Source organism: Trachypithecus francoisi, unplaced genomic scaffold (assembly GCF_009764315.1).
Source record: "Trachypithecus francoisi isolate TF-2019V2 unplaced genomic scaffold, Tfra_2.0 Lachesis_group12, whole genome shotgun sequence".
Classification (NCBI taxonomy): Eukaryota; Metazoa; Chordata; class Mammalia; order Primates; family Cercopithecidae; genus Trachypithecus; species Trachypithecus francoisi.
In genome coordinates, this window is record NW_022681457.1 from 25035351 (window position 1) to 25061701 (window position 26351).

Consider the following 26351-nt stretch of genomic DNA (forward strand, 5'->3'; position numbering starts at 1 on the left):
TGCAAAAAATGCTGTTTGATCATTCTGCAAAAGAAATACAGGAATTACAGTGAATCTGTAGACTGCTTTGTGTAGTAGCATTAACATCTTAACAATATTAAGCCAGGCGCGGTAGCTCACGCCTGTAATCCCAGCACTTTGGGAGGCTGAGGCGGGCGGATCACGAGGTCAGGAGATCGAGACCATCCTGGCTAACATGGTGAAACCCCGTCTCTACTAAAATTACAAAAAATTAGCCGGGTGTGGTGGTGCGTGCCTGTAGTCCCAGCTACTCGGAGGCTGAGGCAGGAGAATGGCGTGAACCCGGGAGGTGGAGCTTGCAGTGAGCCGAGATGGTGCCACTGCACTCCAGCCTGGGCGACAGAGCCAGACTCCGTCTCAATAAAAAAAAAAAAAAAATTAAATCTTCTTGCCCATGAATACAGAATATCTTCCCTTTTATTTAGATATTCTTTATTTTCTTTCAAAAATGAATTGTAGTTTCTAGTGTACAAGTTTTTTACCTCTTTGGTTAAATTTATTCCTGTGTATTTTATCCTTTCAGATCCTACTGCAATGGATTGCTTCCTTAATTTCCTTTTCAAATTCATTACAGGTATATGGAAACTGATTTTTGTGTGTTGATCTTATACCCTGAAACTTTTTTGACTCTAGTTATTAGCTCTAGTAGCTTCCTGTACACTCTTGGGATTTTCTCTATAGAAAATCATCTCGTCTTCAAATAAAGATTGTTTTACTTTTTCCCTTCCAATTTAAATGTCTTTTATTTCTTTTTCTTGTCTAATTGCTCTGGCTAGAATTTCCAATACAATGTTGAATACCAGTGGTGAAAAGCAGGTGTCCTTGTTTGGCTCCTGATCTTTAGGGGAAAGTTTTCAGTCTTCCATATCTAAAATTTTAAATTGTTGAGAATAATTCTCTTTTTAAGACTGGCTTTCCTCTTAGCCTTTGCTCACCTACAGAATAGGCATAATATGGAATATAGGCATATATCTTCATCCTAAGATTCTGATAAACATTTTCAACTAACTTATCCCTAGAGACCGTCATTTGAGCAGTCAAGAGGAACTTGGAATACTGACCAGTGGTTGTCACAATTAAATTGTATACATAATGCAAAACAAAACAACAAACATTTTTCAAAAACCAGTTCTGGCATAACTCACTACTATTAAAAAGGTTTTATTTGGGTTAGTACAGAAATAAAAAAAAAATACACATCTAAAAAAGTTACTCTTCTGCCTATAAAAAAGAATGAGCTAGTGATTAAAAATAAGTCCTAGCTGGGTGCAGTGGTTCATGCCTATAATCCCAGTACTTTGGAAGGCCAATGTGGGTGGATTACCTGAGGTCAGGAGTTTGATACCAGCCTGGCCAACATGGTGAAACCCCCATCTCTACTAAAAATACAAAAACTAACAGGGCCTGGTGGTGGTGCACACTTATAATCCCAGCTATTGCTGAGGCAAGGAGAATCACTTGAACCCAAGAGGTGGAGGTTGCAGTGAGCCAAGATCATGCCATTGCACTCCAGCGTGGGCAACAAGAGTGAAACTCTGTCTCAAAAAAAAAAAAAAAAAAAAAAAGACCTATACAACAGGTGGGATCCTTGTGGTGATGGAACTGTTCTGTATCATGATTACAGTGGTAGATACAAGAACCTACACGTGATAAAATTGCATAGAACTAAATACACACACAAATGAGTTCATTGCAAAATAGGAAATATGAATAAGATCAGTGGATTGAGCCAATGTCAATTTCCTGGTTGTGATATTGTACTACAGTTTTATAAGATGTTATGTCGGGAACTAGGAAAACACTACACATGATGTCTCTGTTTTACTTCTCACAATGGCAAGTAAATCTACAATTATCTGAAAATAAAACTTACAGGACAGTCACCATTATTGCATTTTCATAGCAATGCCAGCTACAGCAGCAGCAAATTGCCAAGAGGAAGAAAAGCCAATTTGCAGTAAATTATATATATTCCTTGCAAAACATAAAGGATATGGAAGTTCACATAAAATATTAATGTGTAGGTGATTTTTTTTTTTTTTACAAATGGGCTTTATTGACATGCCATTAACCACTTGTTTTGTGAAGAAAAAAACATTTTTAAACCTAAAACATGGAACTGTATTTTCCTGTTGAGAGGATTCTTACATTTAAAATTCTCCAAATTGATCAACAGGAATTGATTTCAGGACGTATTCATCAGTAAAAAAAAGCAAAGTGAAAAGAGTACATATGGTGTGCCATCTTCTGTATAAAAAAAGTAAGAAAAAACAAAATGAAACTGCATAGGAAAGGTAAATAAAAAACTAATGAATTTGGTTACCCACAAGAAATAGGGAGAAGGAATGAGGGAGGGATTAATGCTACTCTGAGTATCCTTTTTTGGCAACAGTTTTGACTTTTAGGACCATATTAATGGCTTATCTCATTTTAAAAAGTCAAAAAGCATGAGAAAAAAGTAAAATTCACGATCAAGAAAATCTATTTCAAATGAATACTTCAAATGAAGAACTAATCCAAATAATTTTTGAAAACAGTAATTTGACTATGTATCTTTAAGCACAAAAAACTGCAAACAAATCTTGAATGCTTTGCAGGTTTGCTTTTAGCAGTGCTGTGAGCACGGGAATTCTGCAAGTATTTTGTGTGTGATGTAGGATTAAGCAAATGTGCAAATTTATTGCTGCTCTCAGGAGACAGAGATTCAGATTTGAGATGGGATAGAAATATGGAAAAGGGGAAGTCAAGGAAAAACCTTGTATCACTATGAACAGATGAATTTTTAAATGGCCAACCAGCAGAAGGTCAATTAATAAATACGGAAATGATGGAGTTAGAAAATTATGACTATGACTATGGCAATTATTATAGTAATAACTGACTCAGGCAAGAATCATCAGTGTATGGTAAAACTACTGGGTGAAACATGACAAAGTACCTCGCCACAAAGTATTTATTAATTACAAAGGGAAAATCATTACTTTTTTTTTTTTTTTTGAGACGGAGTCTCGCTCTGTTGCCCAGGCTGGAGTGTAGTGGCGCGATCTCGGCTCACTGCACGCTCCGCCTCTCAGGTTCATGCCATTCTCCTGCCTCAGCCTCCTGAGTAGCTGGGACTACAGGTGCCCGCCACCTCGCCGGGCTAGTTTTTCGTATTTTGTAGTAGAGACGGGGTTTCACCGTGTTAGCCAGGATGGTCTCGATCTCCTGACCTCGTGATCTGCCTGTCTTGGCCTCCCAAAGTGCTAGGATTCAGGCTTGAGCCACCGTGCCTGGCCAAATGATTACTTTTATAGTATATAAACCTGCTGAACATCACTGTAATCAAATGATTAAAATTCATCAATAATAGGACAAAATATCTCTTGATGTAATTCAACATTCTTCTATATTTTTGCCCCAAAATACATAACATGAATAATGACAAAATATCAGGCAAATGCAACTGAGGAATGGTGTACAAAAAACAGTCTACACTATTTAAAAAATAGAAATTGATTTCAGGATGTATTCATCAGTAAAAAAAGCAAAGTGAAAAGTAAGAAAAAACAAAATGTTTTTTTTCTGACATTTCTGAAAAAATGTCACTGTCAGAGAAGACAATAAAAGGTTAAAAAAAATTGTTCTAGATTGAAGGAAATTTTAAGAACTATTTTGTAATATGTGATCTTGGATTGAATCCTGGATCAAGAGAAAAGCTGTGATAAAGAATATTACTGGGAAAATTTGAATTTGGAGTATATACTAGGTAACAGTAATTATATCAGTTAAATTTTCTGATTTTAATATTTTTACTATGGTTAAATAATGCTCTTCTTAGGAAATACACACTGAAGGATTTAGCAGTAAAAAAGGATGTCTGCAACTTCTCAAATATTCAGAAAAGTTTGAGTACCTATGTATGTGTGTGCACATGTGTGACAGAGAATAAAAGTACATGTGACAAAATATTAACAATTTGTGACTCTGGGGGAGTGTTAAGGAATTCTTTTTAATATTCTTGCAAATTTTCTATAAATTTTAAATTATTTACCAATCTAGAGTTTAAAAAATGTCTCTAAACTGTTAAAAGCTTACACAAGGTATTTATAGATATTTTACCCATGGAATTTTTTTCTTTTTCTTTCTTGATAGGGTATTTTTCTGTCTCCCAGGCTGGAGCGCAATCTGCGGCGCTAGAGTGATCCTCCCATCTCAGCTTCCTGAGTAGCTGGGACTACAAGCGTGCACCACCCAGGCCTGCTAATTAAAAAAAATTTTTTTTGTAGAGATGGGATCTCCCTATATTGCTCAGGCTTGAACTTCTGAACTCAAGTGATCTGCTTGCCTTGACCTCCCAAAGTGCTGGGATTATAGATGTGACTTACCACGCCCAGCCCAGTGAGAAATTTTGTTTGCAGTTCTTAAGCTTGTTTTCTACTTCATAAATTTAAGAACTCTACTTCATAAATTTTGTGTTTTTAAGGGTCTCAAGATTTTGGTTTAAATAAACAAAACTATGTATTTGTAAAAATAATTTGAGTCATGTTTCTATTCAAATTTGTATTTTTATTGCATTTAACTTTTTTAAAATTTATTTTAATTCAAAAAAAATTTTTAAGATTGGAAACCATCAACTTGTATTGACAGCAATGATGACTTTTCTCTGTAGCCTATGGGAGTGGATGGAGTGGGCTAACCCAGGATGTTTTTATCTGTAGACTAACAAAGACATACATACTTCTAAATAGCCAACTACTTTTTCCTAAAATGGAGCTGAAAGAATTCATAATGGTAACAAATTAGTGTTACAGATACATATTTTAATATGTAAAGGAGCTTTCACCTTTTATGTGAACTTTGGTACTGTGAAGACAGAGGCAATTTTGTTTAGATTTACCCAGATACATTTCATTCCTAAGAAAAGCCTCTTGGCAATACGTTTATTCAGTTCTGAGAAATGGTGACATTTTGGAAACTTCTTTCAGAAACAGCAGTCACACATGTGGAACACTGGATTAAAATGAAAAATGCGGGCTCTATTTAAGCCCATATTTTTCTACATAGGATCACAACATAGGGTTAGGACATCTTCCCCCGACCCTACATATTTCTAAAGGAAAATCCAATTTTAGAAGTTTCTACTTGCCAAACTTAAAAAACCCAGTCACCTGAAAGTTAGCCAGCAGGGCATTGCCACCAACCCCAAATAAAGCTGTAGGTTTCATCACGTGCACCAGACAAATCTACAAGACTAGTTTCAGTATTCCTCTTTTAAATAATTTATTTTAAACCTATTATACCACACAGCATGTTTCAAACACTGACATGTAACTCCCTAGTAAGATAAAACAAAGGCAAAAAGGTTTTCTTATTAGAAACAAGATGCACCATCACTTACAGTCTTCAAATATCACTGCACTTTAACTTTCATAATTTGACAAAGCATTCATGAAATAAGCTACAGACTAGTTCTAACAGACAAAAAATACCTTACCTGTAAGCAGACATGCGCCTGTCCTAAATTTTTTATTAGGTAAGAATTTTACAAACATTATTTATATTAGTGGTAATGGAGAGTATTGCGCCTTCTCCAAGCTGCAGGGTGAGAACCACCAAGAGTGTGGTGGAACTTATGGCCCTTCCAAAGCCATGGCTCTTTCGGCCTGCAGATGTCAGCCTCCACCTCCTGGGCTCAAATGATTCTCCTAACTCAACCTCCTATGTAGCTGGGTCCCCAGGTGCACACTACCATGCTTGGCTAATTTTTTTATTTTTTGTAGAGATGGGGTCTCATTTTGTTGCCCAGGCTGGTCTCTTAACTCCTTGCCTCAAGTGATCCTCCCTCCTTGGCCTCCCAGAGTCCTGGGATTACAGGCCAGTGATGGATATTGACTATTCACTAGCTTTTGGAAATAAGAAAATTTATTTAGAAACTTGTTTTGTAGTTTATAATCATTAACATTTAGTGTTCTCATAGAAATAGATTATTTGTTCTAATTGGCTAAGAATGTATTTAAAAAAAGCATCTTGCTTTCTAAATTACAGTTATTTTCTAGGGTTATTTATTTCTTTTTTTGAGGCAGGGTCTCGCTCTGTCACCCAGGCTACAGTGCATTAGCATGATCATCACTCACTGCAGCCTTGACCTCCTGGGCTCCAGTGATCCTCCCACCTCAGCCCCCCGAGTAGCTGGGACTACAGGCATGTACCACCACACCCAGCTACTAGGGAGGCTGAGGCAGGATAACAGCTTGAGCCCAGGAGACAGAGGTTGCAGTGAGCCAAGATTGCATCATTGCACTCCAGCCTGGGCGACACAAGACTCTGTCTCACAAAAAAAAAAAAAAAAAAAAAAAAGTATCATTTTCTTTTCTTTTTTTTTTTTTTGAGACAGGGTCTCACTGTGTCACCCAGGCTGGCGTGCAGTGGCTATTTACAGGAGGGATCATAGTGTACTACAGCCCTGAACTCCTGGCCTCAAGCAATTTTCTTTCCTCAGTCTCCTGACAGAAATATATATATATTTTTGAGACAGAGTCTTGCTCTGTCACCCAGGCTGTAGTACCGTGGCACGATATCAACTCACTGCAACCTCCCAACCCGGGTTCAAGTGATTCTCCTGCTTCAGCCTCCTGTGTAGCGGGGACCACAGGCACCCGCCAGCACGCCCAGCTAATTTTTGTATTTTTAGTAGAGACAGGGAGAACTCTCAGCCTAAAGTGATCTGCCCGCTTGGCCTCCCAAAGTGCTGGGATTACAGGTGTGAGCCAGCACACCTGGCCCGTTATTTTTATGTGTTGTAAAATGTCTCAACTCATACTTAAATTCACTAATTATAACACCAATTCATGGAGTGATATACTTAAATAATAGAGATCTTTAGAAACAAATATGGAGAGAAATTAATAAATTAAATAAACATAGGCAAATTCCTATGTGACTCATAATAATGGTTCTTGCTCTTCCCTTGCTCCTTGAAGCCCGCTGCCATGGGAGCTATTGTTTTAAAAGTCTGAGCTCTAAATAAATTGATGGGTTTACAAGAAGAAAGAAGGAGAGACACTATTAAGTGGAGCTGATTCGGGGAGAAAAAAAACAGGCTTGATTATCTGGTATCACTTTTGTCCAAAAACATTTCCTCCTTTGCTGCCTATTTAGACTTTATGTAACTGCATGAGAAATTAATTTGGTTTAGCAGGCACCTGCTTTCAAATACGAGATTATCTGTGATTTATGAATTTTTACTTGCTACTTGCTTTCACTGTGTATATCCTTTTGTATAATTTGAATTTTTTCCTGTGTACATATATTTCTATGTTAAAAAACATTAAATAAGTTAAACAAAAAAGAATGCTTTCCTGTTAATATCCAGTTGAGATCAGTTCACTGAGGAAACAAAAGCTTTGATTAGGAGTAGGAAGAAATAATTTACAACAAAAATATTTGTGGGGCAGAAAAGACTGAAACATGCAAATATTTGGAGCTGGAGGAGCAGCATGTCAAGGGAAAACAGCTACTAAAAGCAAATAATGGACAGATGTAGGAGATGCCAAACAATGAGGCTTCTTTGAAAAACTCTTCTCTTTGTTCCTAAAGTATTTTAAATGGCACTCCATTTCCACATCTTTTAATCTGGACTACTACCAAAACTATAGTTCAGCTATATTACAAAATAAATAGATCTGTGCCCTGACTCAGGGCTGTAATCACAGATTATAACACTATTTGCATGGAAAATGCATTCTGAGTTCCATGTAAATGACTCCAAAAACATTTGTAAACATAATCCATTTCTAAATTGAGGAAGGTATATTAACTTACAGCATAAGATCATAAGCTCCCAGGCTGCATGCAGAATCTCACACCTGTAATCCCAGAATTTTGGGAGGCCTGGGTGAGTGGATTGCTTGAGCCCAGGGGTTTGATACTAGCTTGGGTAACATGGTGAAACTCCGTCTCTGCAAAAATACACAAAAATTTGTAGGGCGTGGTGGTGTGGACCTGTAGTCTCAGCTACGCAGGAGGCTGAGGTGGGAGGATTGCTTGAACCCAGGAGGTTGAGGCTGCACTGAATGGTGATCACACCATTGTGCTCCAGCCTGGGCAAAAGAGTGAGACCCTGTCTCAGGGCAAAAAACAAAAAAACAAACAAACAAACAAAAAAACCCCATAAGCTCCCAATGGGGAGAAACTTCATTTTCCTTATCTTTACTCTTTATAGTGTCCACTGGTGTGGTACATAGAAGATACACTGAAATGGTAAATGAGCTAAACATATGCACTACTTTGAAAATTTAACTCCTGTTCTGCTTAATTCAATCCTTCCAGGAAGACGATACAAATACAGTTGTCCCTCAGTATCTGTGGAGAATTGGTTCCAGGACTCCTGCAGATACCAAAATCCATGGAGGCTCAAGTCTCCTATAAAAAATGGTGCATTTGCATATAACCTATGCACATCCTCCCATATATTTTAATCATCTCTAGATTACTTATAATACCCAACACAATGTAAATGATATATAAATAGTTGTTATACTGTATTGGTTTAGGAAATAATAACAAGAAAAGAAGTCTGTATATGTTCAGTACAGATGCACCATTCATTTTTTTCTCAAAATATTTTCAGTCTGTCATTGGTTGAATCCATAAATGTGTAATACACACATATGGAGAGCCATCTGTATTCTTTCCAGGCTTTTCCTACGTAGACAGTAGCTTTCTGCAGATAATGTCTTCATTCAAAGGAACCACCGACAGGACAATATGAAAATGATTGGTTGCTGGCCTGTAGGCCTTCCAGGTTCCTCTAGATCTCTCTCTGCTGGCTTCACTGTTTCTAGTTCCATCCTAAACCAGCTATTTGTTAGACACTTTGTTCCTAAACCACGTATTACTTCTCCATCCATGCAAATCTGAAGTAAGTGTCTTACTCTATTTTACCCTGAGCTGGTCTATTATGCATATGCTGGGAGAACTGGGCTCAATGAGTATTAAAATTAAGGCATCATATATAACCATTATAGAATATCACAAACCACATCACAACTAAGGTATTTTACTTATTTAAGAGAGAATATTTCAGGTCAGGTATAAACTATTAATTTCTACAAATAAATTCTTTTAAATGGTCACTTTAACAAATATGAACATCTTCCTGCAAGATACACATATGTAATTTCAAAAATAACAGACTTACTCATCATTGTCTTTTATTGTCGATTCTTTGCTTTCAGTTAAACTGGGGTGATTCAATTTTTTTCTCTTTTCTATATATGTGTAATAAAGAAAAGGACATAAAGGAGAAATCATCAAATTTTAAATAGAATTTAGATTGTCAAATTTTAAATAGAAAGTAAAAAGGTGGACAAACGGAAGGGAGGTGGGAAAAGAAACAGTATCCTATTTTTTTTTTTTTCCATTTCCTATTTGCCTAATTTCTTATTCACAATACCACATAAGAAAAAATAATCTTTTGAATAAAATTTCCATTGAAGGTTGGTATATTAAAGAGAAATCCAATATGATTCCATAATTAGGTTGAAATGCATTAGTAAACTTTATTAGATAAAGGATACTTTCATCAAAGATTTTAATCAATGATATTATATTAATGCTTCCAGTTTGCATTATTCCACCTCTATTTTTTTTCTCAAGTTAACAACAAGGGATTGGTGATACTGATACTCAGAAAATAGTTAAGTTCCTCGTAGTATCATTGTAAAATAAATTTGATTTTAGGGGTAAAAGTACCTTTTAATTTTATTTTTAAATTGACACTAAATATTTATAGTGTATAACATGTTCTGAAATATGTATATATTGTAAAATGGCTAAACCAAACTAGTTAACATATCTATTACCTTACATACTTACCATTTTTTTGTGGTATGAACACTGAAAGTCTACTTTCTTAGCAATTTTCAACTATGTAATATGTTGCTATCAATTATAGTCAATTATACAATAATTGAACTTGTTCCTCCTGTCTAGCTGAAATTTTTTATCATTTGGTCAACATGTTCCCAATCACTCAGCCCTCCCGACCAGCAGACCCTGGTAAAACCACCATTCTATTTTCTGTTCTATGATTTTGACTTTTTTAGATCCCACTTGTAAGTGAGATCATGTGATATTTGTCTTTCTGTGCCTGGCTTACTTCCCTTAACATAATATCCTCCAGGTTCATTCACGTTGTCCCAAGTGGCAGGATTTCCCTCTTTTTAAACGTTAAGAGAATTCCATTGAGTATATATACCATATTTTCTTTATCCATTCATCTGTTCATGGACACTTAGGTTGATTTAGTATCTTAGCTATTGTGAATAATGGTGCAATGAACATGGGAGTCCAGATATTTCTTTTGACATACTGATTTAATATCCTTTGAATATACACCCAGTAGTGGGATTGCTGGGTCATATGGTAATTTTATTTAAATTTTTTGAGGACCTGAATCTTTAAATGTGTATTTAGTAAATCCTTGGAAAGATCTAAGTATATCATTCATTATTTATTTAAGATAACAGGCTGGGCGCAGTGGCTCACGCCTGTAATCCCAGCGCTTTGGGAGGCCGAGGCAGGCGGATCACAAGGTCAGGAGATTGAGACTATCCTGGCTAACTCGGTGAAACCCCGTCTCTACCAAAAACACAAAAAATTAGCCGGACACGGTGGCAGGCGCCTGTAGTCCCAGCTACTCGGGAGGCTGAGGCAGGAGAATGGCGTGAACCCTGGAGGCGGAGCTTGCAGTGAGCTGAGATGTGGCCACTGCACTCCAGCCTGGGCGACAGAGCAAGGCTCCGTCTCAAAAAAAAAAAAAAAAAAAGATAACAATAAAATAAATAAATGGTTACATTCCATTTAAAATGCCATATAGTTATCCAAGGTCATGGCTTATCTAAACTTTTACAAGTTTCACAAATTGACAGAGGCACACGTGAAGACATAGGATGTAACTAAGTCATAATCCTTCATATGCCCACTGGGTTGACATGTAAGTTTGTTTGATTTTATAGCTCTAGTAGAACATAATGTTTGTACTTATCAATGGTTAAGCAGATAATTGTTTTATGAGCTATTTAGTTGTTTGTTCTCGAGTACTTTATACTACCATATACACCAAGTACTTTAAACACATTTAATATATAATTAGCAAGTATTTGAGGATACATATTAGTACAGTTAAGATTTTCAGTGCCTTGCATATACTGGCTTTTGATGTTTACTGAATGAATAAACAAGCAAATGAATGAATAACCGAAACTGTTGACCACTAAGAAAAAACAGTCAAAATAAACTCAATTTCATTGAGTCCACTGGTTCAGAAGTCGATTAATAATAACTCCTCTCATTGTTACTTTGAACCTATGTCTTCCTCAAAAACAACAACAACAACAAAAACCTATCATAATTGTTACCCCAAAATAGTCTCTAATGGCAAAAGGAGAAAAAAGTTATAATTTAAAAATTTTGTTAAAGCACTAGTTATTTCTCTTGTTTATGAACTATGCCTTATTTGACAAGTCAGTATCCTTGTTTCAAACAGAATAAATTAATATGGTTAAAAATGTAGTAAAGAATGTAAGGGGAAAAGAATAACAATATTTTGTGATTTTAGAGAGTTTTGGAGTAATAAATTAAAATCTGTCTCTGAAAAAAAGTTAAGCTGAAAATGAATGTTTTGTGGAAAACCACAAATGAAAACCCAAATGTACCTTAAACCGTTATTTCAGAAAATCTTTGCCTAAAGGTCAATACTAATTTCCTGAATTTTGTACTATGCTGTTTGCATTCAGTAAGTCTCCAAAATTAAGTATTAAAATTACTTTGCTCCTTTAACTTGTAATTCGTTTTCACATTTCAGCACTAATAGCAAAAAATGTCAGGTAAGAAATAGTAAAGAATGTTATCTGAATTTTCACTAGGTATTCAATGCCTTTCTAAATATTTTTATTATAAAAGAACTAGTCAAATATCTCACCCTGTAAAAATGTGCATCAATAGTATTAACCTCAGTCTTCTCGTGGAAGGATTTATGATTTTAAATAATTTTCAGCTGTTAAATATGAAGAATTTTAATATTTCTAAGAATAATACTTAGATCAGTTATTAGACTGTTGAGTAATAATAGAACATATTAAGTAGTAAATGAGTTTTCCAGTTACTTAATACATTCCTTTATTTCATTCCATTCTATTAAAAAAAAGTAAGCACAATGAATATATACAAAAGGACTGTGGAATCTATATGGTATTTTTCTTATGAGATTATATGTAAAAGTGAGCAAACACTTGTGTATTTGACTCTCTTCAAGTGTAGTTTCACAAAACATTGGTGATAAATGTACCATCACTGAATCTGAACTAGATTCAGAATTGTATTTGAGCTTTTTGGTAAGGCTCCAGGGAGCTGTTTCCCTAACAAATGAAGATAGCTTTCAACAAATTGTTCACACTTGGAAGCACAATCAATAGTGATGACAATGGCTAACACTTACATGGTATTAATTAGGGCCAGGCATTGCTTTAAATATGTTACATATGATATCTAATTAACTTGCACAACTCTGACATAGTCACTCTTGTTCCCATTTTACAGATGAGAAAATAGAAGTACAGAATGGTTACATAACTTATCCCAGTCCATAAAGTTAGTGAGTGAGGATTGAAACCCAGACATTTAGCTGAAGACTGTGCTTCATTTAGCTGAAGACTGATGCAGTGCTTATTAATAGACTAATGTAGGCTGGGCACAGTGGCTCATGCCTGTAATCCTAGCACTTTGGGAGGCTGAGGTGGAGGAGCTCAGGAGTTTGAGACCAGCCTGGGCAACATGGTGAAACCCTGTCTCTACTAAAATACAAAAAAATACCTGGGCACGGCAGTATGTGCCTGTAATCCCAGCTACTTGGGAGGCTGAGACAGGACAATCACTTGAACCTGGGAGGCAGAGGTTGCAGTGAGCCGAGATTACACCACTGCACTCCAGCCTGCGTGACAGAATGAGACTCCATCTCAAAAATAAATAAATAAATAAATAAATTAATGTAAAGTCCAAACAGGTTTAGGCTGGTATCATGCTGCTTATAGGTACCCTTACTTTATAGTTGATAAATATTATAGGCAATCATTTTGGTCTCAAACAAAAAGTTAAGAGTTGGGAAAACCTTGATCCACAGAGATTTAAGTGATTTGTCTAAGGTAGTCAAACAAAAGTTAGTAACTTCTTTCTGAAAAGGTTACTTGCATGTAGATCAAGTTGAGGCCTGCAGGCAAACAGGTGAATGAGATACTGATACAGTCCTGCTATTCTTTTAATAAACCAAATTAATATTAATAAACTAGAGTGGTAGGTAAATAACCTCTTTAGAGGATCAACTCATGAAAAATAACAATATTAATTTTTTTTTTTTGAGACAGAGTCTCACTTTGCCAGCCCAGCCTGGAGAGCAGTGGTGCCATCTCTGCTCACTGCAACCCCTGCCTCCCAGGTTCAAGTGATTCTCCTGCCTTAGCCTCCCGAGTAGCTGGGACTACAGGCATGCACCACCACGCCTGGCTAATTTTTGTATTTTTAGTAGAGACTGGGTTTTGCCATGTTGGCCAGGCTAATCTTGAACTCCCGACCTTAGGTGATTTGCCCATCTCAGCCCCTCAAAGTGCTCGGATTACAGGAGTGAGCCACTGCACACGGCTGAATGGTTCTTTTTCACTCAAAATGAAAACACCTTTATTAAGTCGCATAGATATAAATGTAATAACATTCTTAAAATATTACTTACACTATTGAATAGAAGGTTATCGCTGAGAAAATGGAAATAACTTTTTATCTACTAAAACAGTAATATTTGGGAAGCAGTAACAAAAATACAGGTTTTTTACATCTTTCATTCAGATTACTTTGTGTTGACTGGGTACTTGACAGTCTGGTAACTGACCTTAGTGTTATTCTTAGAAATATTAAAACTTGTCATATTTAAAAGCTGAAAAGTATTTAAAAGTCTAAGTCCTTCCATGAAAATATTGAGATTAATATTATTGATCTACATTTTACAGGGCAAGATATTTGACTAGTTCTTTTACAATAAAAATGTTTAGCATTTGGCCCACACCTCAGATTGCTCACCACAGATTTAAGGAGATAGTATGGTAGTTTATCAGCTCCTTTACATATTGTTTGTTCCTTCTGCTACTTGAAAAAAAATCAGTCTTGCCAGAGGGCTACCATTTCATTAGACTTTTCAGAGAACCAGCTTTTGATTTGTTGCTTATTGCCCTGTTTTCAATTTATAATTTCTCTTCATATCATTATTTCCTTTCTGCTTTGGGGGGTTCATTCTGTTGTTCCTTTTCAGTCATTCTGAGTTGAATGCTTGACTCAATAGTTTTCAATCATTCTTCCTTTTTAAATACAGTCATGAGCAGTATAACACTTTGGTCAGTGACAAACCACATACATGACAATGGTCCCATAAGATTATAACACCATATTTCTACTGTACCTTTTCTACTCAGATATGTTTAAATATACCAATACCATTATGTTTTGATTGCCTATGGTATTCAGTACAGTCCACTGTATAGGTTTGCAGCCTAGGAACAGGCTATACCATATAGCATAAATGTGTAGTAGGCTATGCCATCTAGGTTTGTGTAAGTACAATCTATGATGTTCATACAATGACAAAATCACTGAACAATGCCTTTCTCAGAAGGTATCCCCATTGTTAAGTGACACACGACTGTATATGCATTTGTAAGTACAGTTGGCCCTCTGTATTAGTGGGTTCCACATCTGTGGATTCAACCAACCATGGATCAAAAATACTTTGTTTAAAAAAAGGATGGTTGCATCTGTACTGAACATATACAGACTTTTCCTTGTCGTAATTCCCTAAACAATACAGTATAACAACTATTTCCATAGCACTTACATTGTATTAGGTATATAAGTAATCTTGAGATAATTTAAAGTATGTAGGAGGGTGTATTGGATATATGCAAATACTATACTATTTTCTACAAGGGACTTGAGGGTCTGTGGATCTTGGAAACTGAGTGGGATCCAGGAACCAATTCCCCAGATGTGAAGGAAGGACTGCATAAAGCTTCCACCAAGAACTGCTTTAGTATAATGTACATATAAATTTCTCCTCTAAGTGCTGACATGTTTTCATTATCATTCAATTCTAAGTATTTTATACTTTCCATTGCAATTTTTCTGATCAATGAATTATTTAGAAGTTTCTTGGTTTCCAAATATACAGGTTAAAATTTTTGGAGGGCTGTCTTTTCATTATTGATTCCTAATTGTATGAAAGTTTAGTCAGAAAGTGTGAGCTGTATGACTGTAATTTTTAATACAGTGAGACTTCCTCTGTAACTCCAAGCTGGTTACATTTTTGTGAACGTTCCACGTGTGCTTTATTATATGTTGGGTATTTTTCTGACCACAGCTTGTTAGATAAGCTTGCTAATTATGTACAACTTGCCTATATCCTTCCTTTTTAACCTCTTCATCAGTTTCTGAAAGAGATAGTTTAAAATCTCCTACAATGACTGTGGATTTATCAGTTTCTCCCTTGTTATCCTGTCATATTTCATCATGTTTTGAGTTTTTTAGATGCACATATGGCTCAGGATCCTTTTATTTTTGTAGTGGTGAATCTTTCTCTATCTCTTATGAAAAGAGCCCCATTATCTTCAATAAAGCCTTTTAGGCGTAAAGTCTATTTCAGCCTATCTATTTTTGTATCAACTACTAGCTTTTTAAAAAAAAAGCTAGTATTTGCTTTGCTTTCTTTTTCTATTCCTTCAGATTTAATTGTCTTATGTCTTTTCTTAAAGTCTAATTAATTAAAATGGCTATTAATTAAAATGGCTAAAATATGTATGGAACATATACTATTAATGTATGTCAAGTACCACTCTAAGTGCTTTCTGTGTATTAATTCATTTAATCCTCAAAATTCTGAGGTAGGAATTACTATCTTCCCCATTTTGCAGGCAAGAAAACAAAAAACACAATGAAGTCAAGTGATAGGTATCTCATCATTTGCCTGAAAATACAAGGACCTTAATGAGTTAATTGGTGCAGCACACCAACATGGCACATGTACACATATGTAACAAACCTGCACCTTATGCACATGTACCCTAGAACTTAAAGTATAAAAAAACAAACAAATAAACAAAAAAAACCACATCGTAACTCTTATCTGTTGCCTCCTTATCTTCCATGCTAGTGTGGTCTATTATTTGTTTTTCACCCGCTCTCCAATTGTTTGACTTTTGCTTTATAGTCAGCAAAACTTGTAATTAGATTAACATGTTTGCTGATTCACTTTTCTATCATTGCTTTTTGCAATTCCACTCCTTTATCTGAGGTTCACTTTACCTCTTGGAGAAATAACCTATTTTGTAGTTATTTTACTGAGAATCTGTGAGTGGCAAACTCTCTGAGACTGTCTGAAAATATCTTTATTTCATCCTCACTTCCTGGATAAAAACTCAACTGTGATTCCTAATTGATACTATTATTGCATTTTCTGCTGGAGTCTACTGATACAAATAAGAAGTTTACCAGTCTGTTATTCTCTTGTAAGTACTATCTTTTCTCTGGCTGCCCTTAAACTTTTGTCTTTGATGTTGTACATACAGTTTTATCATGAAATAACCAGATGTGGATCTGTTTTACTTTATCCTGCGCAGATTTAGTATGCTACTCTAATTTGCACATTCTTATCTTTCCTTAATTATGAAAAACTGATAGTCCTTATATCTTAGAATACTGCCTACGGCCCATTCTCTGTATTTCTTTCTTGTAGAACTCCAACTTGGCAGATGTTGGAGAGTCTTATTCTGCCTATCATTTCTCTTTATTATCACATTTTCCTTTTATCTCTCTGTACTGTTATATTGTTATAGTCTGAGTGATTTTTACAGATCTATTGTCCAGTTAACAAGTACTCTCTGACTATGCAAATTTGTTTATTCTTCTACTTTCATTATTAAATAACGAGTCTGAAGTGTTCATGGGAGTAAAGGGGAAAAATTTACTCTTTCTTCTTTTCGAAAATGCATACAATTGACCCTTGAGCAACTCGAGGGTTAGGAGTGCCAACCCCCCATGTAGTCAAAAATCCAAGTATAACTCTTGACTCCCCAAAAACTTAACTACCGATAGCGTACTGTTGGCCAGATGCCACAAAGTCAATTAATACATATTTTGTGTGTTACACGTATTATGCTGTGTATTCTTACAATAAAGTAAGTTAGAGAAAAAAGTTATTAAGAAAATCATAAGATAAAATATTTACAGTATTGTAAAGTATTAATCAATACCATAAGTTTGTCATCTGTTTACAAGATGAACTGTCAGAAACGGTAGGAACTACAGCTGCAGACCTTAATCTACGGTACATATCAAGCAACTCAACTTTTTCTTGTAATGTCATGATTTTTCTCTGCTCATTGGGAGCACTTCCAGCATCACTAGTGGCACTTTATGTGGGCTTCACGGTGTTATTCAAGGTTTCCAGCATAGCCCTAAACATGATGAAAAACATACGAGAACCATGAGATCACTTTTTATTGCAATATACAATTTACTTGAGAGACACACTGCTTGTGCAGAGATTATCAGCATCACATGGTATGTCAAGCAGATACTTGCAACACTTGAGCTCACTAAAACAGCAACAGGAGGTAGCTATGAAATTATTACAGTAGTACAGTATGTACTAGTTAATTTTATGCAGTTATGATTTAATACTGCATCTTTATATTCATTTACATTTCTCTCAACTGCAAATGGGACTGTGTAGGGTCTAAGTGTTTGTATGCATTAATTTTGATAAATTTTATTTTTTTATAATAAATTTGTGTATGTTTTATGGTAAATGATAGACTAGTAGCTACACATATTTTATGCATCCATGGCAAATCTAACTTTCTTTTTTTTATATTATAGTCTATAAAGTTTGTCTGCAGGGTTTTACAAAGTTGTCACAAAACTCCAAAAAATTTTCCAGTATGTTTATTCTAAAACAATCTTCATATAAGTTGACCTGTGTAGTTCAAACCTATGTTGTTCAACGGTTAACTGTAATAGTATGGAGAAACTTGCTACGGGTCTGAGGAGGGCAGCAATATAATAATGTACATACACATTAAGAAATATATAAATGATATACAACATACACACATACATATAGAGTTACGTGTCACTTAACTATGGACATACATTCTGAGAAATGCATCATGAGGTGATCTCATTGTTGTGCAAACATCGTAGGTATACTTATACAAACCTCCATTGCATAATCTAGCACACACCTAGTGTATAGCCTATTGCTCCTAGTCTACAAACCTGCACAGCATATTACTGTACTGAACACTGTAGGCAATTGTAACATATTGTAAGTATTTGTTTATCTAAACATATCTAAACATAAAAACGCACAGTAAAATACAGTATTATAATCTTACAGGACCATCATTGTATGTGGTTAGTTGTTGAACAAAACATCATTATGCAGTACATAACTATATCATGTACTATACATAATTGTACATGCTACGCTTTTATACGACTAGCAGTGAACTAGGTTTGTTTACACTGGCATCACCACAAAAATGTGAGTAACGTGTTGTGCTACAATGTTATGATGGCTACTGGGCCACTAAACAATAGGAATTTTTCAGCTCCATTATAATCTTGGGGGACCCCGATGTATATACATAGTTTGTCACTGACTGAAACGTTATTATGTGCTCCATGAACGTATCTGTTAAATGTATAAACTAAAGAGCTGAAACAAATCCCATATTTGGCCAATGTAGAATCTATGTAGAAGGAAGACACAGAACCAAATTTTTCATCCTTTTATAACTACAAATGCATTTAAATATAACATTAAGTCTTCTGTTCGCACAGTACATGGTTCAAATGTACATAGAAAGTACATATAAATATCTGGAGAAGGAGTATTCCAGGTGGAGAGAACTGCAAGACCCCGTGGCAAGAAGGGGCTCAGCATGACTGACAAATAGCAAGAAGGTAAGAGTGGCTACCTTCTTGAGTAGCCACTCAAGAGTGGCAAGAAGGTAAGTAGTGTAAAAAAAGGGTAGAAAATGAGGCAGACGAGGTGTTTAGGAATTAGATGGACATATGGCCTTTCATGTCATGATAAGGTTTTGGATCTCATCATAAGTGTGATGGGAAGTGAGTAGCACCTAAAATGTCCTTGAAAATGTTATTTAAATTTTATATTATGTTTTGTGTAATATTTTTAAAGTGGGATTTGTTAAGAGATTATGACCTCATTTAGAATTTAAATGACTTCATAAGTCATATTTTCTCATTTATTTTGAACTAAGTTACTTCATAAAAATCAAGCTTTTTTATTTTTAAAACATGTACAAGATGATATATTAGCATAAGCAATGTAATTACAAATGACATGATCTAATACAGAATTCTGGACAAAATTCTCCTGTTTAGAGACTTCTATATGTGAGATATATACATTATGGCACACATGAAACATGTATGTACAGTCTGATGAATAACTAGAGTGAATCAGTGTAACCACTATGTAGGTCAAAAAACAGAACATTGCCAGCACCTCTGAAACCTTTGCTATCTGACTTTTAAAAAAAGAGCTTACTTAGGACTATAATTTGTGATAATTATCCACTTAAATGTCAACAGAAATCATGTGACCAATCTTTTTATGGGCAAAAAGAATGTCCCCTTAAGTCCATATTTAATTTCAATATGGAAATTGAGTACATATCAACTTAAAATCTATTCACATTTCAGTATAGGGATGTACAATCTCTAAGGCATTTATTTTTAATTAAAAAGATATATCATGTATATAAAAATAGAACTATGAAACTTAAAGTGTATACATTTTCATACAGTTTAGGGAAAGAGAAACCTAATAGTCACAGCTTTAGGATAAAAAGCATTTGAATAAAGTAAAATTAAAGACATTCAAAACTTTAAGATCTCATTTTGTGTAACATAACAAATCACGTAAAATAAGACTTCTTTGTTTCTGGGTAGCTTCTAGTATATGCTAGCACTCATTAAATGTTAAACAATAAAATGTGAATTAGGCTAATGACAGTATATCTAAAGGATACACTATTAAATTTGAGCCTATTTAAAATTTTATATTATAAAACTACATGCCACTGATTCATAACCTTTCTCAAAAAAATAGATAAATAAACCCATGAAATCGAGATTTGTGTTTTTAAATCAGTATTTTAGCAATAAACTACCAGAGGACAACAAATATGTATGGTCAAAATTAAAATTAAACTAATAATATTTTAAAATAAAGAATTTCATACTAAAATTAGATTTTTCTCTACGGAAAAATTCTACAAACCTTTTGTAAATACATTTGAAATAGTCAAGAAAAAGAAGGGAATGAAATATAAGAAATAAAGGTAAGCTATATAAAGATATACTAAACGTGGGTAAAACTAAATGGAAAACATGAATAAAAATAACATTTAGAAGTATCACTCTTAAGTTGTAGTGCAGCAGCACCTGAATTATGCTGCCGTTAATTTATGCACATGATGGATAGCTTGTTAAGGGGCATATCTGTAACCATTATAATTGATAGTAGCTGAAGGCAAGTCAGGCCATAATTTCTATTTAATGGATGGGATAGTAAGGGAACAAAGCCTGCAGTTGCATTTTAAAATAAGTGCCAAAAGTTTACATTTATGTCCAAAGTAACACCTATATTAAGGTATTAAATTATTTGAGAGAAGAGAAAAATCAGCTGTAGCAAGATCCATATTATAATTAAAGCAAAATTTTGATTTAGCCAATAACTAGAAAAACCTTACAATAAGTAGAAAAGAATGTTCAACTAACCATTTGATAGTCGATTTCTGTGCTTTTGTTCTTCAGAGCTTGTGGGAGAAGCAAACAGACTCATTTGACAAGTTCCAGTTGTTGGAGAGTAAGTTATAAAACTTTTCTTCCTTGTGATTTTTGAAGGATCAAATGACTGGATATAAATAATAATTTAGGACAGAAATAGTTATGTCATAGATTTTTGAAATTATATGCCATTAAAAATCAGCAAAATTCAAATTCGTTTCCTTGCTCTTGCTTTTCAGATTACAAATATACTTAATTATCACTCTCAGAGTAAACACTATTCTTTCAAATTAGGTAGACATTTCAGGTCTCTATAATAACTAGAACATCTCAATTTGATATTGACTAAATTTTAGCATTAAAGGGTTACTACCTTCTGAGATGGTATTTCCAAATAGGTTAGAGATGGCCAACTCTCCCAACCATACCCTGACTTTTGCTTTCAGCTGAACTTGAAGTATAATTATGCGGCCAGGGCAGGAAAACTCTCAGAGGTGCCTATTACTAAGCCTCACACAGAAACCTTAGGAAGGATAACTGCTGTCCTATAGCTTCACAAAGTGGTCTGATGTAGTGTCTTGCTTCAATAATAACCAAAATAATGTCCAAACAATTGAGTCAGGCATTTAAGGCCTTTGAGGATCTGGCCTATCTTACAATCTTCCTCTTAGCAGCTTCCTCCTTTGTGTTTCCATAGGTGTTGGTCAGGTAACATATTTTAATAAGTTTTAATTTTTCTGTCTGTTCCATTAGAATTTGCTCCTGAAAATAAATATTATCTTTTCATCTTTATATCCCAGAGAACTAAAAAAATGTGTGAGGAATGAATGACTTACAAGGAACAGTCCAGTAAATTTGGCTATCTTGCTCTACTCAGAATATACTAATTTGTTCATTGGTTCATTCATCCAATTATTCACTGTTACCTACAGCTTCAGTAACTAGGCTATGTGCATTTGGGCCTCAGATCATTCTGTGATCTCAGCTTGGAACATCCTCTTTTTCATCTTCCCCAGGACCTAGACTTTCTTTAGTTTAGGTCCTTATTCATGATCCCTTTCCTTCAAACATCCATTGTCATACTATTAATTGTTCCCTTTCCTGAATTCCCTTAAAACTTGCTTTCCATAAGGTTTACTGATCACCCACCAGCACTGCTAACTAATGTGTACTAATGTGTACAAAGAAATATAACAAATTGCTCTGGCCTTAAGGAGTGTCTACCAAAAGTTAGAACAACAATGAAGGAGTTTTAAATTAGTATGTATGCAATGAAATTCAGACAAGAGGGAAAATTCAAAGTTGGCTGCAGTAGTCTGTCACAGAAAAAGGCATGAGAAATCTGGAATAAGAGGTGGAACAGACAGCATAGGATGGATCTGGGAGATACAGGAAAGGTCTGATGGCTCCTATATTGCCAACATACTGGATATAGCTTGGCAGAGGATTTGAAACAGTTCCTTAACTCTGCATGGTCAAGTATCCTTTATTTTTAAGAGACCTATGGAGGAAATAGTGGCTGTGTCATCTTTTTTAGTAATCTTAATATTAGTTCCAGAATCTATAGCATTCAGAAAAATTTTTTTACAGTTAAGATTTTAAATATTGGGAAACGATATTTAATTATATTGAGAAACAAAAGGCATTTTTTATTTTACGTATCCATAGTGGCCACAAAAGGAATGAATATCTTTTAAAAAATCAAACTATAATATCAAGTTATAACTCTAAAGCAATCTTTTTTTGTACAGTGAAAGGGTTTTAAGTCTCTTTATCAGGTGGTTATTATTACCTCTCCATCTTGAGTTTTCACCTGTTTGTATGTATTCAGTCATAAACTATGACATTTATCCAATTCCTACTCTACTTTTCCAAGAATTTATTGCCCAGAACTACTTCACTGTGTATGTACAAGAAATGAAAGTCACTACCCTAATGTACATTTATGTCAATCTGTTTTCCTATTTTCACCAAAAAATTATTTATCCAATTGCCAAATGTCTAAACATTTTAACTGTAGATCATACATTTCTCCTGGGAAACAATTTTCCAGCTTTCAGAAAATAACTCTCTGAGTGTGCATGTGCTGTGTGTGTGTGTGTGTGTGTGTGTGTGTGTGTGTGTGTATTTTTGCCTCATTTTAGAAATACTGAGACTTCTCTTTTTTTTTTTTTTTGGTCATTTGTGTTGGTTAAAAAGAAAAATGTCTGTCTACAACTACCACACACAGAAGGAAAACTGAAAATCTACCCTTTCCCTCCTATACCACTAAATATTCTTCAGTAAATATGCACTTTTGTTTATCTGCCCTACTGGTACACACAAAGGCATAACCCTACTTCCGTAAGTTTTCTTTCCCTCAAGGTTGTACCAAGTTCCTCTAACTTTTAATCTCTGAAGAGGTTTAAAAGCAATCCTAGAATCCATCTGAGAATTTCCATTCTGCCATCTCCCAAACTTTGAAGGTCTTGGCCTACTCATTACTCTCCCACAAAAGGAAGAATTAAGAATACTGGGATTTGAGAGAAGACTGAGCTACTGAGAAGTCAGTACTCCTTCCACTCAGCAAGGATGAGTACTACCTATGAGCCCTTTAGAAAAACAGGAAGAAAAAGTAAGAGGGCTAGTTTTGGCTAGAAAAAAGCAAGGACTCAGGATGTAAACAAAATGAGAAAGGAAGGGAGGAAGGAAGGGAGGAAGGGAGGAAGGGAGGAAGGGAGGAAGGGAGGGAGGAAGGAAGGAAGGAAGGAAGGGAGAGAAAGAAAGAGATGTTGGTGTTGGCTGGGCAGGGCGTTTCATGCCTGTTATCCCAGCACTTTGGGAAGCCAAGGCAGGAGGATTGCTTGAGCTCAGGAGTTCGAAATCAGCCTGGGCAACATGACAAAATCCTGTCTCCATAAAAAGTATCAAAAAATGAGCTGGGCATAATGGTACATGCCTGTGGTCTAGCTACTTTGGAGGCTGAAGTGGGAAGATCACTTAAACCCAGGAAGTTGAGGCTGCAGTGAGCTGTGGATCACAACATACACACACACACACCACACACACACACACATGAAAATAGATATCACAACCACTTCTATAATAATTAACAACTGCTGGCAGCTCGTGCCTGTAATCCCAGCACTTTGGGAGGCCAAGGTGGGTGAATCGCCTGAGGCTGAGTGGGAGACCAGCCTGGCAACACGGGGAAACCCCGTCTCTACTAAAAATACAAAAATTTGCCAGGCGTGGTGGCGCGCCTGTAGTCCCAGCTACTCAGGAGGCCGAGGCACGAGAATCACTTGGACCCAGGTGGCAGAGGTTGCAGTGAGCCAAGATCACGCCACCGCACTCTAGCCTAGGCGACATGGGAGATTCTATCTCAAAAAACAAACAAACAAACAAATAAACAAATCTGCTTGTAATATTTCCTGACTCCTTAGAGTTATTTAATACCATTTCTAAACAGAAGAAATGCCACATTCTAAGATGTTGCAATCAGTCCCGCCCAAATGCTACTGTACGTTTTATAAGGAGGTCTAATCTTGTACATTAGCAAAACTAAAATTTGGGCATCGATTTTTCTGCCTGAGAGAAAAAATCAATGTTCTCTCAATAATTTCAAATAGATATGATATTTTCCTTTCCTTCCTTCAATATCTTTCACAAATTGTAGCTTGCTTTATCACCTTGTTTAAAGCATACACTACAAAAAGTGCCTGCATTTTATTGATTTTTTTAAACCTATTATAAACAGCCTAGAAAGTACTAACTAAAAATTCTTGCAGGATAAAATATAGGGTTTAAAGGATACTTTATCATTATTTTGAACTGCCAGCCTATGCTAAAATATTTAAAACACAGATACTGTAGTGTCTGGCCAACTAGAAGCAAAAAGGCAGCTAGAAGGAGATAATTCTTCATAAACTTATACTGGTTATTTAAGCTATTGGAATGTCTCACCTAAGATAATTAATATGCATTACTAGTACTAATTATGAAATTTACATTAGAAAACTCTAGCATTAGCTGCCTTAGAGACTTTTCACGATTTGGGCCTAAGGTTCCTAGAAGAGTACTAGATACCAATCATCTACCTTCTTTACTTTTTTGAGACAGAGTCTCGCTGGGTCCCCTGGACTGGAGTGTAGTGACATTGTCTTGGCTCACTGCAACCTCTGCCTCCCGGGTTTAGGCGAGGTAGCTGGGATTATAGGTGCCCACCACCACATCCGGCTAATTTGTGTAGTTTTAGTAGAGACAGGGTTTCACTATGTTCACCAGGCTGGTCTCTAACTCCTGACCTCAAGTGATCTGCCCACCTTGGCCTCCCAAAGGGCTGGGATTATAGGCGTGAGATACCACATCCAGCCCCAACTACCTTCTTATCAGCTACCACAATTATCAACCTTAATGGTTCTAAAAATGTTGGGGTTTTGTTTTTATGGTAGCTATGGAGAACAAACATTTTGAACTTATCTTAGCGATCTTACAGGGATAGCAAGGAAAGAATATGACTAATATATTAAGAGCTACGGTACTGAATTATGCATTTGCTAGAATTCATCAAATTATACACTCAAGATCTTTGAAATTAATAATATGCAAATTTCACCCTAACAAGAAAAATAAAATACTGGCTAAAAACGTTGATGCACTGGTTTTTCTATTTGTAGTAACTATTTTTTCACAATTTAAAGGTATTAATTTTAATAATAACAGTATCATTATCGTCATTCTCTTACACTGTAATTTTTTTTTTCTAAGGGATGAAGTCTTTCTCTGTCACCTAGACTGAAGTGCAGTGGCACTATCACAGCTCACTGCAGCCTTGAACTCCTGGGCTCAAGCGATCCTCCCACTTTACCCTCCTGAGTAGCTGAGACTATAGGTGCGCACTACCATGCCACCTTATTTAACAAACAAAATTTTTTTAGAGACAGGGTCTTACTACATTTCCCAGGCTTGTCCCAAATTGCTAGCCTCAAGCAATTCTTCCACCTCAGCCTCCCCCAAAGCTGGGATTACAGCCAGAAGCCATCATGCAGGCTTCCAGAGACTTTATGGTTTGGCTTTACTTTAGGCCTATGATCCTTCTTGGAATAAATTTTGTAAATAAAGTGAGATATGAAGTGCATATGAATTTTGTATATGAAATGAATTTTTTCTATATGGTTACCATTTATTAAAGACTTTCTTTTTCCCCAATGAATTGACCCAGTATTTTAAAATGTTTAACAAATTTAACCAACTGCTAAAGATAATATAAAAATATAACCAACAACAGTATTAGAAATAAGATTTTCCAAAGAGAATGAAGAATCATGAAGTCTTTAAACAATTACACTAAAGGAAAGATAGCTGCGGTATATGGAAGGAACCGCAGACTTAACGTTGGAAAGCCTGGGCTCACATAATGGCTTTGCTGCTCCCCAGCTATGCTATCATGG

At 35.5% G+C, this 26351-nt stretch overlaps 1 protein-coding gene across 8 annotated transcripts in view; it reads right to left on the bottom strand.

The window, feature by feature from the left end:
* ITGB3BP (integrin subunit beta 3 binding protein) overlaps nt 1-26351 on the bottom strand; it is an 80641-nt gene that overhangs the window by 21524 nt on the left and 32766 nt on the right. For 4 of the 8 annotated variants that reach the window (XM_033225139.1, XM_033225141.1, XM_033225142.1 and 1 more), the window contains exons 3-5: nt 20911-21046; nt 17616-17693; nt 9203-9272 (exon numbers count right to left, since the gene is read on the bottom strand). In XM_033225139.1, the coding sequence (XP_033081030.1) occupies nt 9203-9272; nt 17616-17693; nt 20911-21046 (284 nt within the window). The remainder of the gene's footprint in view (nt 1-9202; nt 9273-17615; nt 17694-20910; nt 21047-26351) is intronic. The other 4 variants (XM_033225144.1, XM_033225145.1, XM_033225146.1 and 1 more) reach the window with 1 other exon arrangement.